Below are 17,035 nucleotides of genomic sequence, written 5' to 3' on the forward strand. Positions count from 1 at the left end.
AAGCATATCTCAGGTATCTGTGAGACTACCTCCAGAATGGGAGCCAGTTATGACCACCTATGGACCACCTGCAACCACCTGTTATTTCTCCTTTGTGCTGTTGCTAGGTCCCCTTATAGGAGGATTTGCCTCTATCTCTCTCTTTCTCTCCGTGTTTCCTGCCATGCCCAGAGATAGTCTTTTTTGACTCTGCCCCTCTTCCCTTAATAAAAACTCTTAAGTGGAACCTGTTCATGGTGTGATTTATGAACTCACTGTAGAACTCAATTGCATAATACAAACAGCATATTTGCATGTAAATGGGTCCACCTGATTTTTGTATATAAGTTACATGAATGCATGTCCATTTTTCTGTAAGTATCTTCTTTTTTGTTTTGTTCACTGGTGTGTGTATAAATATATATACGGCTATATGTGTGATCATTGGGCTAATACAATGGAAATGGCCACACAGCTAGTTGGGAACAAGATTTCCCCAAGGGCAGCCTGGATTTAATGCAGTCTCTACAGTGAAGTTGCTAGTTAAGATCAACTCCATCATCATAGGTTTAATGAAACCCAAGCCTCTGCCAACTGGCAGGCATTTGTCCCTTCCTTTTAAAACATAGGCAATTAAGCTTTGATTGAGCCGACCTCCTAGGGGGGACTCCATGGTATAGAATTCACAGTGTTGAGGCTTTTCTTAAAGATCTGATATACAATTCCTGACTCAATACATAGTGATAAACTGTCCAGAATCCCTTATTGGCCCCTGAAGTCAAGTTTCTGGCTTCCAGCAAGTTGCTGTGAAAGCTAGCTTCATTGAAAGAAGGGGCCTGAGATTCCTTTTTCTAGTTCTACTTGTTTCTTCTTGGTTGAGCAGATAGCTCCAACAAAGCTTCCCCTAGGCCAAGGCCTCCTTTCCAAGCAAACAAAAGCTTCAAGGCCCAGGCTCTAGCATTGGCAAGTAAGTAAACTGAATAGTCAAGCCAGGGGCCCTTTGTCAGTCAAATTAGGGCTGCCTGCTGTTAAAAAATAGGAGCCCTTAGATGAAGAGTGGCTCCTGCAGTTTAAGAGCCAAAATTGCCAAAATGTCAGTTGACAAGGCATCAGTCCCTAAGTCTGGAGATTCAGGGTTCAATTCCAAGGCTCCTCTCTTTTTCAGTTCTTGTGACCAGTAGCCCCAGGTAGCAAGGCTACCAGCCTTAAGATTTAGAGTTTAAATATAAAAAGAGACTCTATGCCTTTATATATCCTGATGAAGAAGTTATTTAACATCTAATTTGGAGGCATGGCAGGAAACAAGTGTGTTACAGACTATGTAATATTGCTGGAGATCTCCAGATATATTTAAACTGAGTGGTTCTCTGAGTGATTCAGGGCAGGGAACCCTTTAGAGAAGGTCAGTAAATTTATATAATCCCCAAATTAACCAAAAGTGATACTTAAACCAACAGATATGAATCATACTACAGAAACACAAGCTCATAAAAAGTCAAGTTAGAAATAATGCCTCCAAAAGATCATAATTCCCCAATAATTTAACTCAAAAATAATAAAATAGGTAAAATTTGGGGTGAAGATTTCAAATATGTACTCATAAAATGACAATTACCACAAAAAAATACCACAAAAGTTTCAAAAATTTTCATTCAGTCAAAGCTGGGAGGAAGGCTAGTGATATATAGGTAAAAATAAGCAAGATGGATAAAACAATCAGAAACATGGCAGAAAAAGTGAGCTAGAGAGAAAAACTCAATTGAAATGCTGGGAAATAAAATTTCATTGTCTCATATACAACAGAAGGATAAAGAAATCACCACAACAAGAAAAAAAAAAGACAGGAGAAAAATTATTTTGGATCAAGTTTGAAGCAGAAGAAACAGAACATTGAAACCTCAATAATTTGGCTATATATATATATGTGTGTGTGTGTGTGTGTGTGTGTGTGTGTGTGTGTGTGTGTGTGTGTATGTGTGTGTCTGACTATACTGCCGAAGAATTTTAGCATATGATGAAGAGAGCAGTCCTAAGAATTGTAAGACATAGAAGAACTGAGATAAAACCCAAAGCCATATGGAACATATTGAATGAAATGAAAACATTGCTGCTTCGTTCTGCTGCTGCATTTGCTGTTTGCTAATTTGCTGGTTACCTAGATTTCTGAATTTCTGGAGGACTTGTGTTGGTATTGCTCCCCCCCAAATATCCTAAGACCCTACTCAACTGAAAGTAGCAGAGAAAAGTGTGTCCCCTGTTCCCACTAAACTTTTTTCTCTTCTACCCTGTGGTGAGTAGTTGGAAATGAGGTAGAAACATTTAATAACCTTAAACAATGTAGGTTTGTTAAAAAAAAAAAAAGGTTAGCAAAAACTAAACAGAGAAATACTGGAGCTAACAGACATAATAAGCCAAATGAAACTAATAGATATTTATAGAACCTTTCACCAAAATATGAAAGGTTATGCTTTCTAATCAGTACCTCATGGAGCATTCTTCAAAACTGTACACATACTTGAACACAGAGCAAGTCTCAACAGTTACAAGAAAGTTGAAATAACTTTTTGCATCCTAGACAACCACTAGGGAGTGAATCTGGATATAAACAACTGAAACAACAAAAATATGCAAACTCATGGAAACTGAACCGTTTTTCACAGAATGCAAACTAAGCAAAGATGTAAATAAGTAGAGAAAGAAAAGACTGTAATTCAAAGAAAGGGAATCCACACTATACCCCAATTTATGGAATATTGTAAAAGCAGTGCTAAGAAGAAAGTTCATAGAACTTAATGCCAATATAAATGTTGGAGAGTTTTCATTATTATTTACACCTGAAATAGTATGTTTCAATTTATAGTACACCTGAAAACTGTAGAACCCAAAGAAATAACCACAGCCAGGAAGACGAGATTGCAAGAAATAATCAAAATGGGGACTCAATTCAATAAGCTAGAAATAGCAGTATTCAAGTGGTTACCACATAATAGGACCAGGGACCGTCAATGACATGAACTCATGGGCTGGCTCTTTGATCACCTTCACCTGAGGGGGGAGCAGCCTTACCAGTCCACAGAGGAAGATAAAGAAGCCATTCCTGATGAGACCTGATAGACTAGGGTGAGGTGGAAGGGGAGGAGGACCTCCTCTGTCATTGAACTGGGGGAGGGATATAGGAATAGAAGAGAGAGGGAGGGCCTGGGAGGGAATGGAGGAGGGTGCTACAGCTGAGATACAAAGTGAATAAACTGTAACTAATAAGAAATGAAAAACAAACAAACAAAAAAGAACAGTGCATGGAGAAGAGGAACAGTGTAGTGATGGATATTAGTGGGAGAATTGTGTGTGGATGTTTATGGGGACAGTTTTACGGAAACAGGAAGCAGAAAGAAAATCCCAGAGAATGAGAATGAGCCACAAGATTAGAACATATTGCCAGAGTTAGTTTGAGGCCAAGCAGAGCAATTCAGTCAGAAGCCTACAGAGAAACCAGATTGAATCAGTCATCTTGGAGAGGAGTTTGGGCCAGAAGAGCTAAGTTGAACAAGCCAGCAAGAGTTCAGAAAGAGCCAGAAAACCATGAGGCTATTCAGCAGTAGGTCTCTGAGGCTGAAACATTGTATGTGGGCCTAAGTTAGCAGAATGAGGGTGGAAGCTGAAGCCTTCAAGTCTGGGCTTGCAGAAGATCAGTTTGTACAGAGGCTAGAAGCTTTAGGCCTAGGCTAGGACAGCTACAACACAGAAAGAAATGCTCTGGGCTCAGCCCTAGCCATGTGTTTGCACAGATTGGGTAAGGCTCTCATCTCATCCCCACTTCTTAGGAAATAAACACATTTTCATCTGGCCCAGAAGTTTTACAATCATCCATGCATTGTTTATGTAAATCATTGGGGGAAAACATCCAGAACTAAAATCCAAGAACTACAGGAAAAAAATAAAATAAAATAGAAATAGAGAATAATACAGAAACTCAATGTAATTAAGAGTGGATTGTTTAAGAAAATCAGCAAGACAGACAAAGACATATCAAAACTAACAAAAACAAACAAACAAAAAAAGAGAGACTGTCCAATTTAACAAAATTAGATATAAATATGGGGACATAACAAAAGACACCAAAGAACTCTGGAGAGTCATAAGAACATATTTTTAAAAACTACTTTAGCAAACTGGAAAATCTAAGACACTATCACAGTGGGAGTGGTCATTCCACTGGGTTTTATTAGTTGTCCATTTCTTACCCGTTATTCTTCTAGTGGCTGTAAACAAGAATTTAGGATGTACATTTTATTATCACAAGGTATATTATTCCCAAGGTTTTTGAAAGGGTTACATAATGCAGACTGGGTTAAGTTTTAAAATATTAAACTCAAAGCTTTTAACTTAAAAAATTTCTTGGAGGTAAGATAAAAAAGAATTAACAGAAAAAAATTAAGGGATTCTACCTAATAAACTTACAGGCAAACATATCTCAGTTAACACAGAGGTTTAAAAACATTATAGAGTAGGAGAGTTGACCATTTAGTTAGATGTGATTTACTCTATACACTTAATACATTACTTTGAAATTCTGAAGGATATTATTTTTCTTAAGTAAAGAAAAACTTTGTCAAAGAATAGTTGAGAACCACTAGTTTATATGAAGAACTTTTTTACTTCCTCATAATGTAACCCTTTAAGTATAGTTCCTCAGGTTGTGGTGACTTCCAACCAAAACATTGTTTTCTTAAACTTCGTGCCTGTAATGTTCTGATTGTTTTGAATCATAATATAAGTATCTGATAATTCAGATGGTCTCAGGCAACCCCTGTGAAAGTGTCTTTGGACCTCAAAGGTGTTGGAATCCACAGTTTGAAAACCTCTTAAATAAACCCATTATTGTTAATCAGAATCTTTTAGTAAAGCAAGAGTTTCTACTAATTTTCCTTCAAAAATCTTTCTGTGTCTACTAATTCTATCATATCTATTGGGTAGTAATAACCACTCGTACAGAGAATAAAAGATTCTAAGTGCTGGAACAGAAAAGCTCTGTTCAGTCTCGTACTGTCTCAGGATAATTTGCATCTCAGACTGATATTCCCTGGTTATCCATCCACAGTGATGTCCATAAAACAGGGTGATGTGTCCCAGGAGCTGAAGGCTATCAGCTTCAGACTTCCTGATTACGAAGCTGAAGGCATATTAATTAGGAATGTATTCAGCCAGAAGGTGTATAGTCCATTTCTAATCAAAGCTGCCTTGTAATCAGTTGATTAATGATACACATTTTTGAGAGATTGTCTCCATGTATAGATTAGATTGGCCCAAAAGTTGGCATTTAGTCCAGGCTGGCCTCAAACTTGTGAGTCTCTTGCTTTTGTCACTACAGTTCTGGGAGTACAGATGTGAATCTCACTCCTTCCCATGATATTTTGTGTATTTATGTTTTTCTTGTACTTTACACATAATTCTGGCTTCATAATTTACATCTTATATATACTTTCGGATTTCAGTAAAATGAAGTCCTGGCAGGTTCTGTGATTTCTCTTATTGCTATTGATTTTTCATTTTTAGCCAAACCAGTTTTTCACCATTTGGATAGCAACAAGCTCTGATGTACTGTTCTATTGGTGTCGGTAAAGTTGTTATGCACATTATTGTGGCTGTGCCGACTTCTGGAGAGATTTACCTGTTCATGATGTCAGAAGCACCTCTTAATTCAGTTTGAATACTGATAATTTCTAAATTACATTAGCATTTCAATTTCTTGAATAAAAACTCATAGCAGTGTTGGTGTACATGAAAAATTTATGAAAAATCTCTTTTTTCCCCTTTCATTTCTCGAGATTTAAATTCCTCTTTCAATTTCCTGAAGTTGTCGAGAAGATACTTGTTAGTTTTTTGCTGCATTTCCTTTGCTTTGAGATTAAAGTTTCTCTGATCTCAGTTTTAAATTAATGTCTACCAGGATTTCCACGAAGTAAAGTCTGGGCTGCTCTTTTCATTCCAGTCCCTTGTTTATCTAAGAAACTAGAACCCAAAAGTTCGAGTCCCTGTCTGCATCTTCAGTATAAGAGTGGCTTTAGAGATGAGTAATATTGAACACATTTAGCCTCAATTTTCTTTTTTCCTTTTATCTTTTCTTTTTTCTTTGATGTCATGTTTTCTTACTGCTTCTTTGTTGTTGTTTTTGTGATATTTTTTAACATATCCCATCATTTCCCTTAGACTCTAAATCTGAGACAACTCTACTAATGTTTCTACAAAAGTCAATTGATTTAAGTATGTCTTGGATTTTAACCCAGGCCTCCTATTAGAGCACCAAGTTATTTCCTGTTAGAGAACTATAAGGCAATCTTTTTCAGTGACTGCTCATGCTCCCCGTAATATTATTTTTGACTGTTGACTGACACCAGCTACACTCACAGACAATGCACAGGTATTTGCTTATGTATTTGCTGACTGCTTAGCATGGGCCTCCTACAGCCCAGCCCAGCTGCTGAGAATTTATAAACCAGCCTTTTCAGTGAAAACTGAACTGCATCAGACAGCAGGGGGAGCAAGATGGAGTCACAGACTCAGGTCCTCATATCCCTGATGCTTTGGGTGTATGGTATGAAACTCAAATTATTATAATCTTTACAGAGTCACTTATTTGCACAACAGAAATTTGAGTGTGTTAGGCTCAATATTTCTTATATAATGATACTCTGATACGATAGTAATACAAAGTAACTAATGATAAATTTCAACTCTTTTACAATCTGTGTTTGTGTTCATATGCATGTTCATATGTATTCCTAATTTCAGGTACCTGTGCAGACATCGTGATGACCCAGTCTCCATCCTCCCTGGTTGTGTCAGCAGGAGAGAAGGTCACCATTAGCTGCAAATCCAGTCAGAGCCTTACTTCAGGCAGCTCAAACTACTTGTCTTGGTACCAGCAGAAACCAGGGCAGTCCCCTAAGCTGCTGATCTACTGGGCATCCACTAGGCACACTGGGGTCCCTGATCGCTTCAAAGGCAGTGGATCTGGCACAGATTTCACTCTCTCAATCAGCAGTGTGCAGGCTGAAGACCTGGCAGTTTATTACTGTATGCAGTATTACAGTATTCCTCCCACAGTGCTTCAGCCTCCAACACAAACCTCCTTGAGAGTCTCACAAGCTGCCTGCACCACACACAGCCCTGGCCCTGCACACATCCCCCTTCTGTGTGATAGAGGGTGTGCCTGAGCAATTGATGAATAGTTTGCAGAGCCCAGTACAAATCATGGGTTCAAAGTCTCTTATATCTTTTGATATGAAAATACCTCATATGAAAATGGAAAAATGAACTCAGGATTTTCTTTCTTTCTTTTCCTTCTGTAGAACTTGGAAGACATAAAAGAGGCCAACAAATCACTGTAAAAAATCTGGAAGCAGATGTAGATGTTTTTAACATTAAACTGCTCTTAGAACACAAGGAGAATGACAAAGATGATCAGGATACTTAGTTTATAGAAATCCAGGGAGAGCAGGCTAAAGCAAAGTGGGCAAGACTCGACAAAGAACCAAGAAGCACCAAAGAGAGATACAAGATATTTTGTAAACTTGGTAGAAGTCCCAGAAGACAAATGAGGCTGTTCAAGCAGAAACCCAAGAGCAGAAAGAAACATATGCCAAAAACTCAAGAGAAAAGTTTTGTACTCAAATAGATGAAGTGCAAACTCCTTCCCTAGACCCTTAAATAACCTGCTGTACCAGCCGAATGTCTGTACTGAGTTCCATATTTTAGAGGTTTTATAAGAAAAGTTCAGATTGAGAAATGAGCTAGAGGTATTGGTTTTAGAGAAAAATAAGCTGAAAAGGGGATTCTGAAGCATCAATATATCATTTTGAAATCACCACAGACGTATCAAGGATGACACATTGAGCCCTTCAAAGCATTTCATCAGAAGGCAATGAAGGAACTCCTTTCCCAAAATTTCTCTTTTAAAGTGGCCAATATGAATTGCAAAAAATCACAACTCAAGGAGTACTTATAAAATATTTCCACTGGGGCTTTTATGTTTTTCAGGGGAGGGGAAGCTGAGGTGGTGGTAGGGTTTGTCACAGAAGCAGTCTATGTCCACCTGGTTGCTCTTAGAAGCATGATAAGAGCTGCATAGGACATTGTAATTTTTAGCTGCTTTAAAATATACTAGGAAACTATGAACTAAATCTTTAGAACATATATTACACTAAAAGCACATTTTGATATGGACTGCATTTTAATTGCCTATGCCAATACATGCAATTCTGAGCATCTGGACAAAAGGCTAGGGAAGTGTACACTGTGAGACTGGACCAGGATTTGATTCTGAGAAAATAACTGGGAGAGAATAGGAGGCTCTGGAGTAGTCTGTGGTTCATTTGAAATCTCCTGGAACAAAGTTAAGCAGTTTAGAAAGCAAAATTCTATCTTAGGTGTATATTTGAAACTGTTAGGTTCAGTCCCAAGCACAGAGAAAGAGGAATATATCCCATTTTTCAGAGTAGGCAATAGGAGGATAATTTAGGCTGTTGATTGACAGGAGTACTTATCTGGAATCTGTTAGATAGTTCTTACGAGGAGCCATGAAAATTTAATTTGGCTATATAATGTTGATTTGGGAGCATCTGTAATCTGAAAGCAGGGTCTGGTTGTGTTGGGTAGAATATAATTTGAGAAGCTCTGGTTGTGTCAAAATAGACTTTTGTGGGTGTTGTTCAGGCAGGTTCTTAAATTGAGATATTTTAAGAACATTGGAGAGTGGGGAGGGTCTTGACAGACAGTAAGAGGAACAGTCAGCAACATTTTGGGGAAGTTTGGTGTGGACAGGTTGACAGCATTTTGTTTTTGTTCCCAAGGAGGTACTTAGATGGTCAAGGATGCAAGCAGCCAGTACTGAGGATAGGGCATTGTTGCTATGGTATTGGCAGTGAGAGGAACTATAACTAACCAACGAATTTGAAGATGAAGCAGAAAGAAAACATTGGGAGGCATATAAGGAGTAGTCAGAAGAGTTGAAGAGAGTTTGGTGGATGACCTTCACCCAAGTGAGGATTTAAGCATGAGTGTGGTGTGTGTGTGTGTGAGAGAGAGAGAGACAGACAGAGACAAACAGAGACACAGAGAGAGGAGATGGTTTGGGTTGGTTACATCTTGTAATTGGCTGTGTAGTATTTATGGTTTCTTTAGTGTATCTGATGCCTGAGAACATCTAAACAGTTAATTAATTTAGGGGAGTCAGTTGGCAGTAGATGTTTGGCAATCATTTGGGCAGAGGAAAAGTATGAGTATGAGAAGAAAAATGACTTTTGTTGGGAAATGGTTATCTCAAGAGCACAGGAGCCTGAAGATGAGGATGAATACTAAAGGAGAGGACAGTCTAATGTGCCTCTCTGAGAGGAAAGAGCTGACAACCATATAAAAATTGCAGCAGAAGTAGCTAGCAGACCATCTTGTGTGTGACAGGGATGGGATAGGTGCTCTCAAAGAGCTCTCAAGGAGCTCCCTTTGTTCAGGGGTGTAGAGGATTTGAGAAATTTTGAGGCAAGGAGATTAAGTGTGGAATGATTAGGAGGAGGACAGGAAAGGAATATCACTGGTGAATCTCTTATAAGAGAAGTTTAGAGAGAGAAAAAAAACAGAGAAGGTGAAAGGGGTGGTAGATTCCATTGTAAGTTAGGAGTTTAGAGCAACTGTGATGAAAATAGATTTGGAGAGGGGACCCTGGAGCTTCTGCCTTTACCCTCAGCTTTAGCAGCTGTGGGGTGGGATATTAGTACTCTGAGGAACCGTAGCTATTTGCTAGATTTAGAGCTAAGCAGAGAGTCTGTGACAAGAGTGTGCAGGCAAAAATATCATCTGTGGACTGTGTTGTTTAGAGTTGTGAAGAGATATGTGATGGGGCAAAGAGCAGTGTTTGTGTATTTTGGAAGTCCAGGAATGGAAAGGTTTCTATATATCAGGGATGCAGAAGGCTGGAGCAGAAAAGAGAATGTTTAATACTTGAGGAATTGTTTGTGGAAGGGAAGTAAGTGGCTGTCCAGAAGTAACATGGTATAGGGAAGAAATCAGGAGTATGTAGGGATCTATGATGGAGGACGTTGGCTGAGACTGTAGAGATGGGGAGTGGAGATGGGGAAGGTGGTCTTAAAGTGAGGTGTCTATGGGAGGTGTGAGAGAGAACCTGAGATAGGTGACTTGGGGAAAGGAGATTTGTGCTTTGGAAGTTGAGAACCAGAAACCTCTAAAAATGAGGTAATTGAGGTGTGAGGTCAGATGGGCTATTAGAAATAGAAGGACTGTGAAGAAGGAGGTAATTTTTTTATTGAAGCAGGCAGGAATAAAAAAGAGAAGGCTAGTCAAGTCCATAGTAATGCTTGGCCAAAAGAATGGGGACTGCCTTTGAATCCCTGGGGAAGGACAGACAAGGTCATTTTTTTTAGGATTTTTGAGTATAAGGATCCATATATGTGAAGACAATGTGCTTTGGAAGTGGACATCCAGGATTATTAAGACTATACTGTCCTTAAGATTTAGAACTGAGTATATACTGTGTGTGTCTATCTGCTTCTGGGATCTCTCACTCAGGATGATCTTTACTAGATCCCACCATTGCCTGCTCACTTATAAGTGGATACTAGACATAATATAGGATAAACCTACAAAAATGTGTGCGCTTAAAAAGCTAAGCAAGAAGGAGGGCCCTTGGTAAGATGATCAATCCTCACTCAGAAAGAAAAATGGGATGGGCATTGTAAGAAGGAGAAAACAGGAAACAGGACAGGAGCCTACCACAGAGAACCTCTGATAGACTCTATGCAGCAGTGTATCAAATCAGATGCTGAGACTCATAATCAAACTTTGGGTAGAGTTCAGAGACTCTTATGAAAGAATGGGGAGATAGTAAAACCTGGAGAGGACAAGAGCTCTACAAGGAGAACAACAGAACCAAATAATCTGGCACAGGGTCTTTTCTGAGCCTGATACTCCAACCAAGGCCTTTTGTGGCTCTAACCTAGTACCCCTGTTCAGATTTAGCTCATGGCAGCTCAGTATCCAAGTGACTTCCCTAGTAAAGGAACAGGAACTGTCTCTGACATGAACTCAGTGGTGGGCTCTTTGACCACTTCACCAAAGGTGGGAGCAGCCTTATCAGGCCACAGAGCAGAACAATGCAGCCAGTCCTAATGAGACCTGATAAGCTAGGGTCACATGGAAGGTGAGTGGACCTCCTCTATCAGTGAACTTGGAGAGGGGAATTGGAGGAGATGAGGGAGAGAGGGTGGGATTGGGAGGAAATGAGATAGGGGGCTACAGCTGAGACACAAAGTGAATAAACTGTAATATAATTTTTTTTAAAAGAAAAACTGAAAAAAAAGATTTAGGAGTGAAAAGTGAGTGGTGTGGTCAGTGACGATGGAGGATAGCTTAAGGATGTAAAGAGAGAGCAGTTAACAAAACAAAGATATTAGACTAGGTGTAAGGTTTTGTTAGGTTTTTTGTTTATTTCTTTGTGGTTTTTTGCTGTTAATATGTGCTGTTAATATTGTACGGTGAGAAGGTAGAACATAAAAATGATTGGTATGAGGCCTAGGGGAGGCTGATTAAGCGTAAGGAATATCTAGTTTGGAGATGTATGCAGAAGGGTCTGCAAGTATAATAGAGAAAAGTTTATGATGCTCAACAAGGGAAGCAGAGGTGGTGTCCCATACAGTGGGATTGACCAAAGAAGTGGGCAGAGGATAAGAAGGCCTTGGGGATTGAGAGACTGAAAGTGTACAGAGTCTGAGGAAGGAAGAGGAGGTAACATGCAGTCTCCTGGGAGCTGTTATCAGGGGCAGAAAGGCAAATATATGTCAATTCTGCAGAAGACATCTTTTTTAGGAAAGGAATGGGACATTGGGCAATGAGACAAAAATCCTTGAAAGGAGCAATTTAAGGGAGAAATATGAATGAGCCTGGAGAACTGGTTGTGAATTATGACTATGGGTGATAGAGAGGGATGAGTGGAACCCCAACAGTAGCATAGAGAGGAGGAACAAAATTTGAAACAACTCTTTCACAGTTTGAATTACTCTCCCAGATGTATAAATCACTTTCTTGGGCTTTCATATCTTCACACATTACACAATTTCTTGTCCTAACTTAAGACAGACCTATAAGTCTTGGACCTACATAACTTGTTTCCTTTGGTTTTCTCTTGACACATATAACTTAATTGTCTTTGTCTCATTACCTTTAGAAACTCCCATCTTTCTTAGTTTGAAGCTTGTCAGCAAGGAAAACTGGGCTGACCAAGCAGCTGGATGTTTGCTGCTGTTAGAGCTACTTAACCATCAAGGTCATCTGAGATCTAAGGAGGATGAATTTCAGTAGAAAGTAAATTTTAAATGTTGTTTTGTATCACTTAAAATGACAGAGATTTACTTAGACAGTTGGTTGAAGCATATCAAGTCCTATCAGGAATCTTCCTCTCTGGCCTGACAAGGCTGCATCACCAGGGGAAAGTGATCAAAGAGCTTGCAACCAAGTTCATGACAGAGGCAGCCCCAGTTCTTCTTACTCAGGAAACCACATGGAGACTGAGATGCACATAGGTACATCTGAGCAGGGGTGGACACTATCAACAGAACAAAACAAGTCTACAAACAGGGAAAAATTCTTTACCAACCCAACACTGGACTGAAAGCTAATACCCAAAATGCATAAATAACTCAAGAAATTAGAAACCAACAAACTAAATAATCCAATTACAAGTGAGGTACAGAGCTAAACAGATAATTCTCAACAGAGAAATATGGAATGATGGAGAAACAAACAAACAAATAAAATGCTTAACATCCTAAGTCATCAGGGAAATCCAAATCTAAACGACCATGAGATTCTACCTCACATCCAAAAATATGGCTACGAATAAAACTCAACTGTAAATACATGATGGGGAGCATGTAGAGAAAGGGTAACCCTCCACCATTGCTCGTGGGATGCAAACTTGAAGAACCATTTTGGAAATCGACCTGGTGCTTTCTCAGAAATTTGGGAGTAGTGGTGCTTCAGGATCCAACTATACCCTTCCTGAGCATAAACCCACAAGATGATCTACCATTCAAAAAGGACATTTGCTCAACTATGGTCATTTCAGCTTTAGTTGTAATAGCCAGAATCTGGACACAACCTAGATGTCCCTCAACCTAGGAATGGATATGGAAACTGTGGCACATTTACACAATGGAATAATACTCAGCAATTAAAAAACAAGGAAATCATGAAATTTGCAGGCAAACAGATGTGTGAAGTACCCCCAATTTCTTTTTAAAGTTTAGTTCTGAGGGTTGAAAGTGCTCCTGCACCCCACACACTTACTGCAGAGCGGTGGCATGGAAGCTCAGAATAATAAACATGATGATTTTGTACTGCCAGCCAGGAAATCATTCTGATGCACTTAAAATACTCTAGGGAATTCTTTGCTAATCCTAACTGCCACAGAGTGAAACAAGTGCAGGTGTCCTTTGAGCAGTAAGTCAAGCTGTTCTGAGCTGATTTGCATGCTGAGATATTAGCCACAGTGTACATTGTTCAAGGCCTCTTTACAGGCAGCATTCCAATGCTGGAGAAGCAGCCTCCTCCAGTCAAGCTCTCAGAGATGGGGTCAAATTCTCTCCTGCTATGGAGACTGCTGCTGTGGGTGTCAGGTGAGAGGTTCCAGTTTTGGGAACAACTCCTGCAGCCATTGCTGTTTTCCATGCCTTGCTGTCCTGATCATCAAAATTATGGCATTTATGCAGTGCAGGCACAGGTCCCACTAGGATGAACAAATATGTGATGGAAAGATTAAAAAGGTAGCAAAACGGAGCATAACCTGAGCTGTGGAGAGAGGCAGAATTGGGTTCTTGCTGGCAGTGAGGACCAACCAAGCTGATATGAGTGGTCTCCACAATCCCCTAAGGCTATGGTGATGTTTGGACCTGTGCTGCCACTAAGGGCCATGTCTTGGTCTATGGTCCTACTACAGCCTGGTTCTGTGTTTATGTATGTGGCCATACAGAAGTCCGTGGTCTATGTCACAGCCTGAAGCCATGTGGAGGTCTGAGGGCTGAGCCGCTGCTGAGAGTCACATTAATGTGTCAATCCTGTACTGCCTGTGCTGCGATCTGAGCCCATGGTGATGTACATGCTCTGGTCTTCCCTGATGGTATTGTCTAGTTTTGTGGTCCTACTTCAGATGGATTGTGTTCATTATCATTACTGTCCCCCGAATCATGTTAAAGGCCATGATCCATGCTCCCGCTGATTGTAAAGATCAAGAAACTCTACGTTTGTTAGCAGTGAAATGGATGATTGCAGACCTAGGAGAGAAAGACACATGAAAGGCTGCTGTGACAAACTCGACACCATTTCAACCCACACGCCCCCCAAAAACAGTAGCATAAACAGGAAGCCATTGAAGCAATCTCATTCGTTTTGGTTTTGTTGTTGTTGTTGTTGTTGTTTTTACATACACACTACAGTTTCTTTTCTCTGTCCATTCCTTCTAGGTGCCCTTGCCTTCCTTCTGCCACGCCCCCAACCATTCCTCCTCTGTTTCTCTTCAGAAAATGGCAGAACCTTTTAAAAGTGTGATAAGCATACTAAAGTTAGGTCTTCACAATACATGGTTTCTGCTGCAGGAAGCAGCGACTCTGTTCTCTTTAAGAGAGAACTTAAAGGTCTTCTGCCCACCAGTGTATTGAAGGAGACATTGAGACTCATAGCCAAACTTTGGGCAGAGTGCCTGAATCCTTATGGAAGAAGAGGGAGATAGAAACAACTGGAGGGGACAGGAACTCCACAAGGAGAACTACAGAGCCAAAATACCTGATTCCAGGGGGCCTGAGGAGACCAATACTACAACCAAGGATCACGCATGAAGAGGACCTAGACCCCTCTGTTCAAAGGAAACCCATTGGCTCTTCAGTTTCCAAGTGGCTTTCCTAGTAAGGTATACAGGGGTTGTCTCTGACAAGAACTCAGTGACTAGCTCTTTGATCACCTCCTCCTCCCGGGTGACGGGGGGAGAAGGGTGTTGCCTTGCCAGGCCACAGAGGAAGATGATGCAGACAGCCTTGATGAGACTTGATAAGCTAGGGTTAGAAGAAGGGAAGGAGGTACTTCCCTATCAGGGGACTAGGGAAAAGACATAGGAGGAGAAGAAGGAGGGTGGGTGGGACATGGAGGAGATGAGGGAGGGGCCTGCAGAAGGGATACAAACTGAATAAAATGTAATAAATATATAAAATTAAATTACTTTTAAAAAGAAAGAACTTAAAGAGAAGCAGGTTACTGAGAGTTTGCCCATGCTCCAGTGAATATATAGAAAACATTAATTAAACTTGATATTAATTTCTTTTTCAATTTTAATTTTAAATGTTTGGGGAAGTAAGTCACCATGGTGGAAGACTGGAAGTACTGAGAAATAACTGTGATTGGGGTACATGATATGAAATTGCCAAAGATTCAATAAAAAATATAATGTTGAAAAGTTGTAGCATTTAATTGGTGCCATGTACTTGTGTTTTTGTTTGTTTGTTTGTTTTAAAGGCTTCTCAGAGTGCAGCTCATGGCTACTGTCCTATATTCCAAATAGGAATGTTCTCTACTGGGATGCTTACAGTACATATGTGACAGCAATGTGTGTTTAACATTTCAGGTTCCACTGGTGACATTGTGCTGACCCAGTCTCCAGCTTCTTTGCCTTCTTTCTCTAGGGCAGAGATACACTTTCACTGCACTGCCAGTGAAAGTGTCAATTCATTTAACTACAGTTTTACTCAGTGTTATCAACAGAAACCAGGACATCCCCCTAACCTCTTCCGGTATGCAGCATCCAAGCTAGCATCTGGGGTCCCTGCCAGCTTCAGTGGCAGTGGGTCTTGGACAGACTTCAGCCTCACCATCCATCCTGTGGAGGCTGATCCTGCTACAATCTATTACTGTCAGCAGAGTAGGGAGTTTACTCCCACAATGCTCCAGGGCTAAAGAGAATCCTCCTGGGGTTCCTGCTTACTGAGGTTCAGTCTCTGAACTGTCTCTTACATCTTTACTACGGGAAGCTAGAAGTCATGTTTGTAATGAGCTGTAGGACAGAGATTTTTAAAACGATATATATTTGTCTCACTATATAAACTTTATACTTTTTCAGTCTCTTACTTAATAAAGAACTTCATGATACAATTTTCAAAGCATTTTAATGTTCAATACACTGAGCAAACAATTATTTAAAATTTGCAGGAACCTATAATAAGCCCCCCCCCCAAAAAAAAAAACAGAATATTGAACATTGAAGGATGGTAGTGGTTTTACAGATATAAGCTAATATTTTCAGCCTATGTTACATTTCCACTTCTATTTGTGTGATATTTCACAAGTTCTTCTTCAGCACATCACACAAGCAAGCCTCCTGCAGCTGATTCTTCTAATCTCTGATATGTTTCTCTGTTTTCTTCCTAGATGCTCATCTACTGTCTTAGACTGACTACCTGTTCTTTCCTCCTTATTCAATACTCATATCTTTCTCTATAATATCTTCCACAATGTCATAGATTCTCTTCTTGTATTCTTTGACTTTTAGCTGTCTTCTCAAGTGGAGGAGTGCAAAGTCTCACTGTGTGTCCTGGATTGTAAATCCCTCTGTTGGCAAGTGACCTGGAGCCTGCAACTCACGTGCCCCTTTCACTTAACTGCTGGATTACTTGACACTATTCGCAGCTCCTTTTCATTTTCTACAAGTTCTTCAGTGCAGGTGCATGAACTCTAGAGGACCAGGCATGCTGAGCCATGATCATGGAAGGTTTACTTTCTCACATCCTCCACTTGAACATGAACCTTCTTTGGGCTTTTGTATCCTTCCCATGAGACTGAGAAAGCTCAATAAAATGATACTTATCATGTTTTTCAAATGAATATTACTGAGAGTTTTAAGTTCACAGTCCTAAGTCACAACAATGAAACTTTATTTTATCACTTTCTTAGTGTTGCACAAGAAGTTAGCACCAATTCAGTGGCTTAGAAGCAGAACACTTGTAATCTG

General features: G+C 39.9%; 2 gene segments (V, D, J or C); both read left to right on the forward strand.

The window, feature by feature from the left end:
* Positions 1 to 6,522: 6,522 nt before the first annotated feature.
* LOC129675097 (immunoglobulin kappa variable 4-1-like) lies at positions 6,523 to 12,345 on the forward strand. The segment is given in 3 exon segments: positions 6,523 to 6,571; positions 6,769 to 7,068; positions 12,212 to 12,345. Coding segments are annotated over 3 exon segments (483 nt in total).
* A 1,267-nt stretch (positions 12,346 to 13,612) lies between these two features.
* Positions 13,613 to 15,984, forward strand: LOC129675099 (Ig kappa chain V-III region MOPC 63-like). The segment is given in 2 exon segments: positions 13,613 to 13,661; positions 15,656 to 15,984. Coding segments are annotated over 2 exon segments (378 nt in total).
* The last annotated feature ends 1,051 nt before the right edge of the window (positions 15,985 to 17,035 follow it).

Source organism: Psammomys obesus, unplaced genomic scaffold (assembly GCF_907164565.1).
Source record: "Psammomys obesus unplaced genomic scaffold, mPsaObe1.curated_primary_1811, whole genome shotgun sequence".
NCBI classification, from domain to species: Eukaryota; Metazoa; Chordata; class Mammalia; order Rodentia; family Muridae; genus Psammomys; species Psammomys obesus.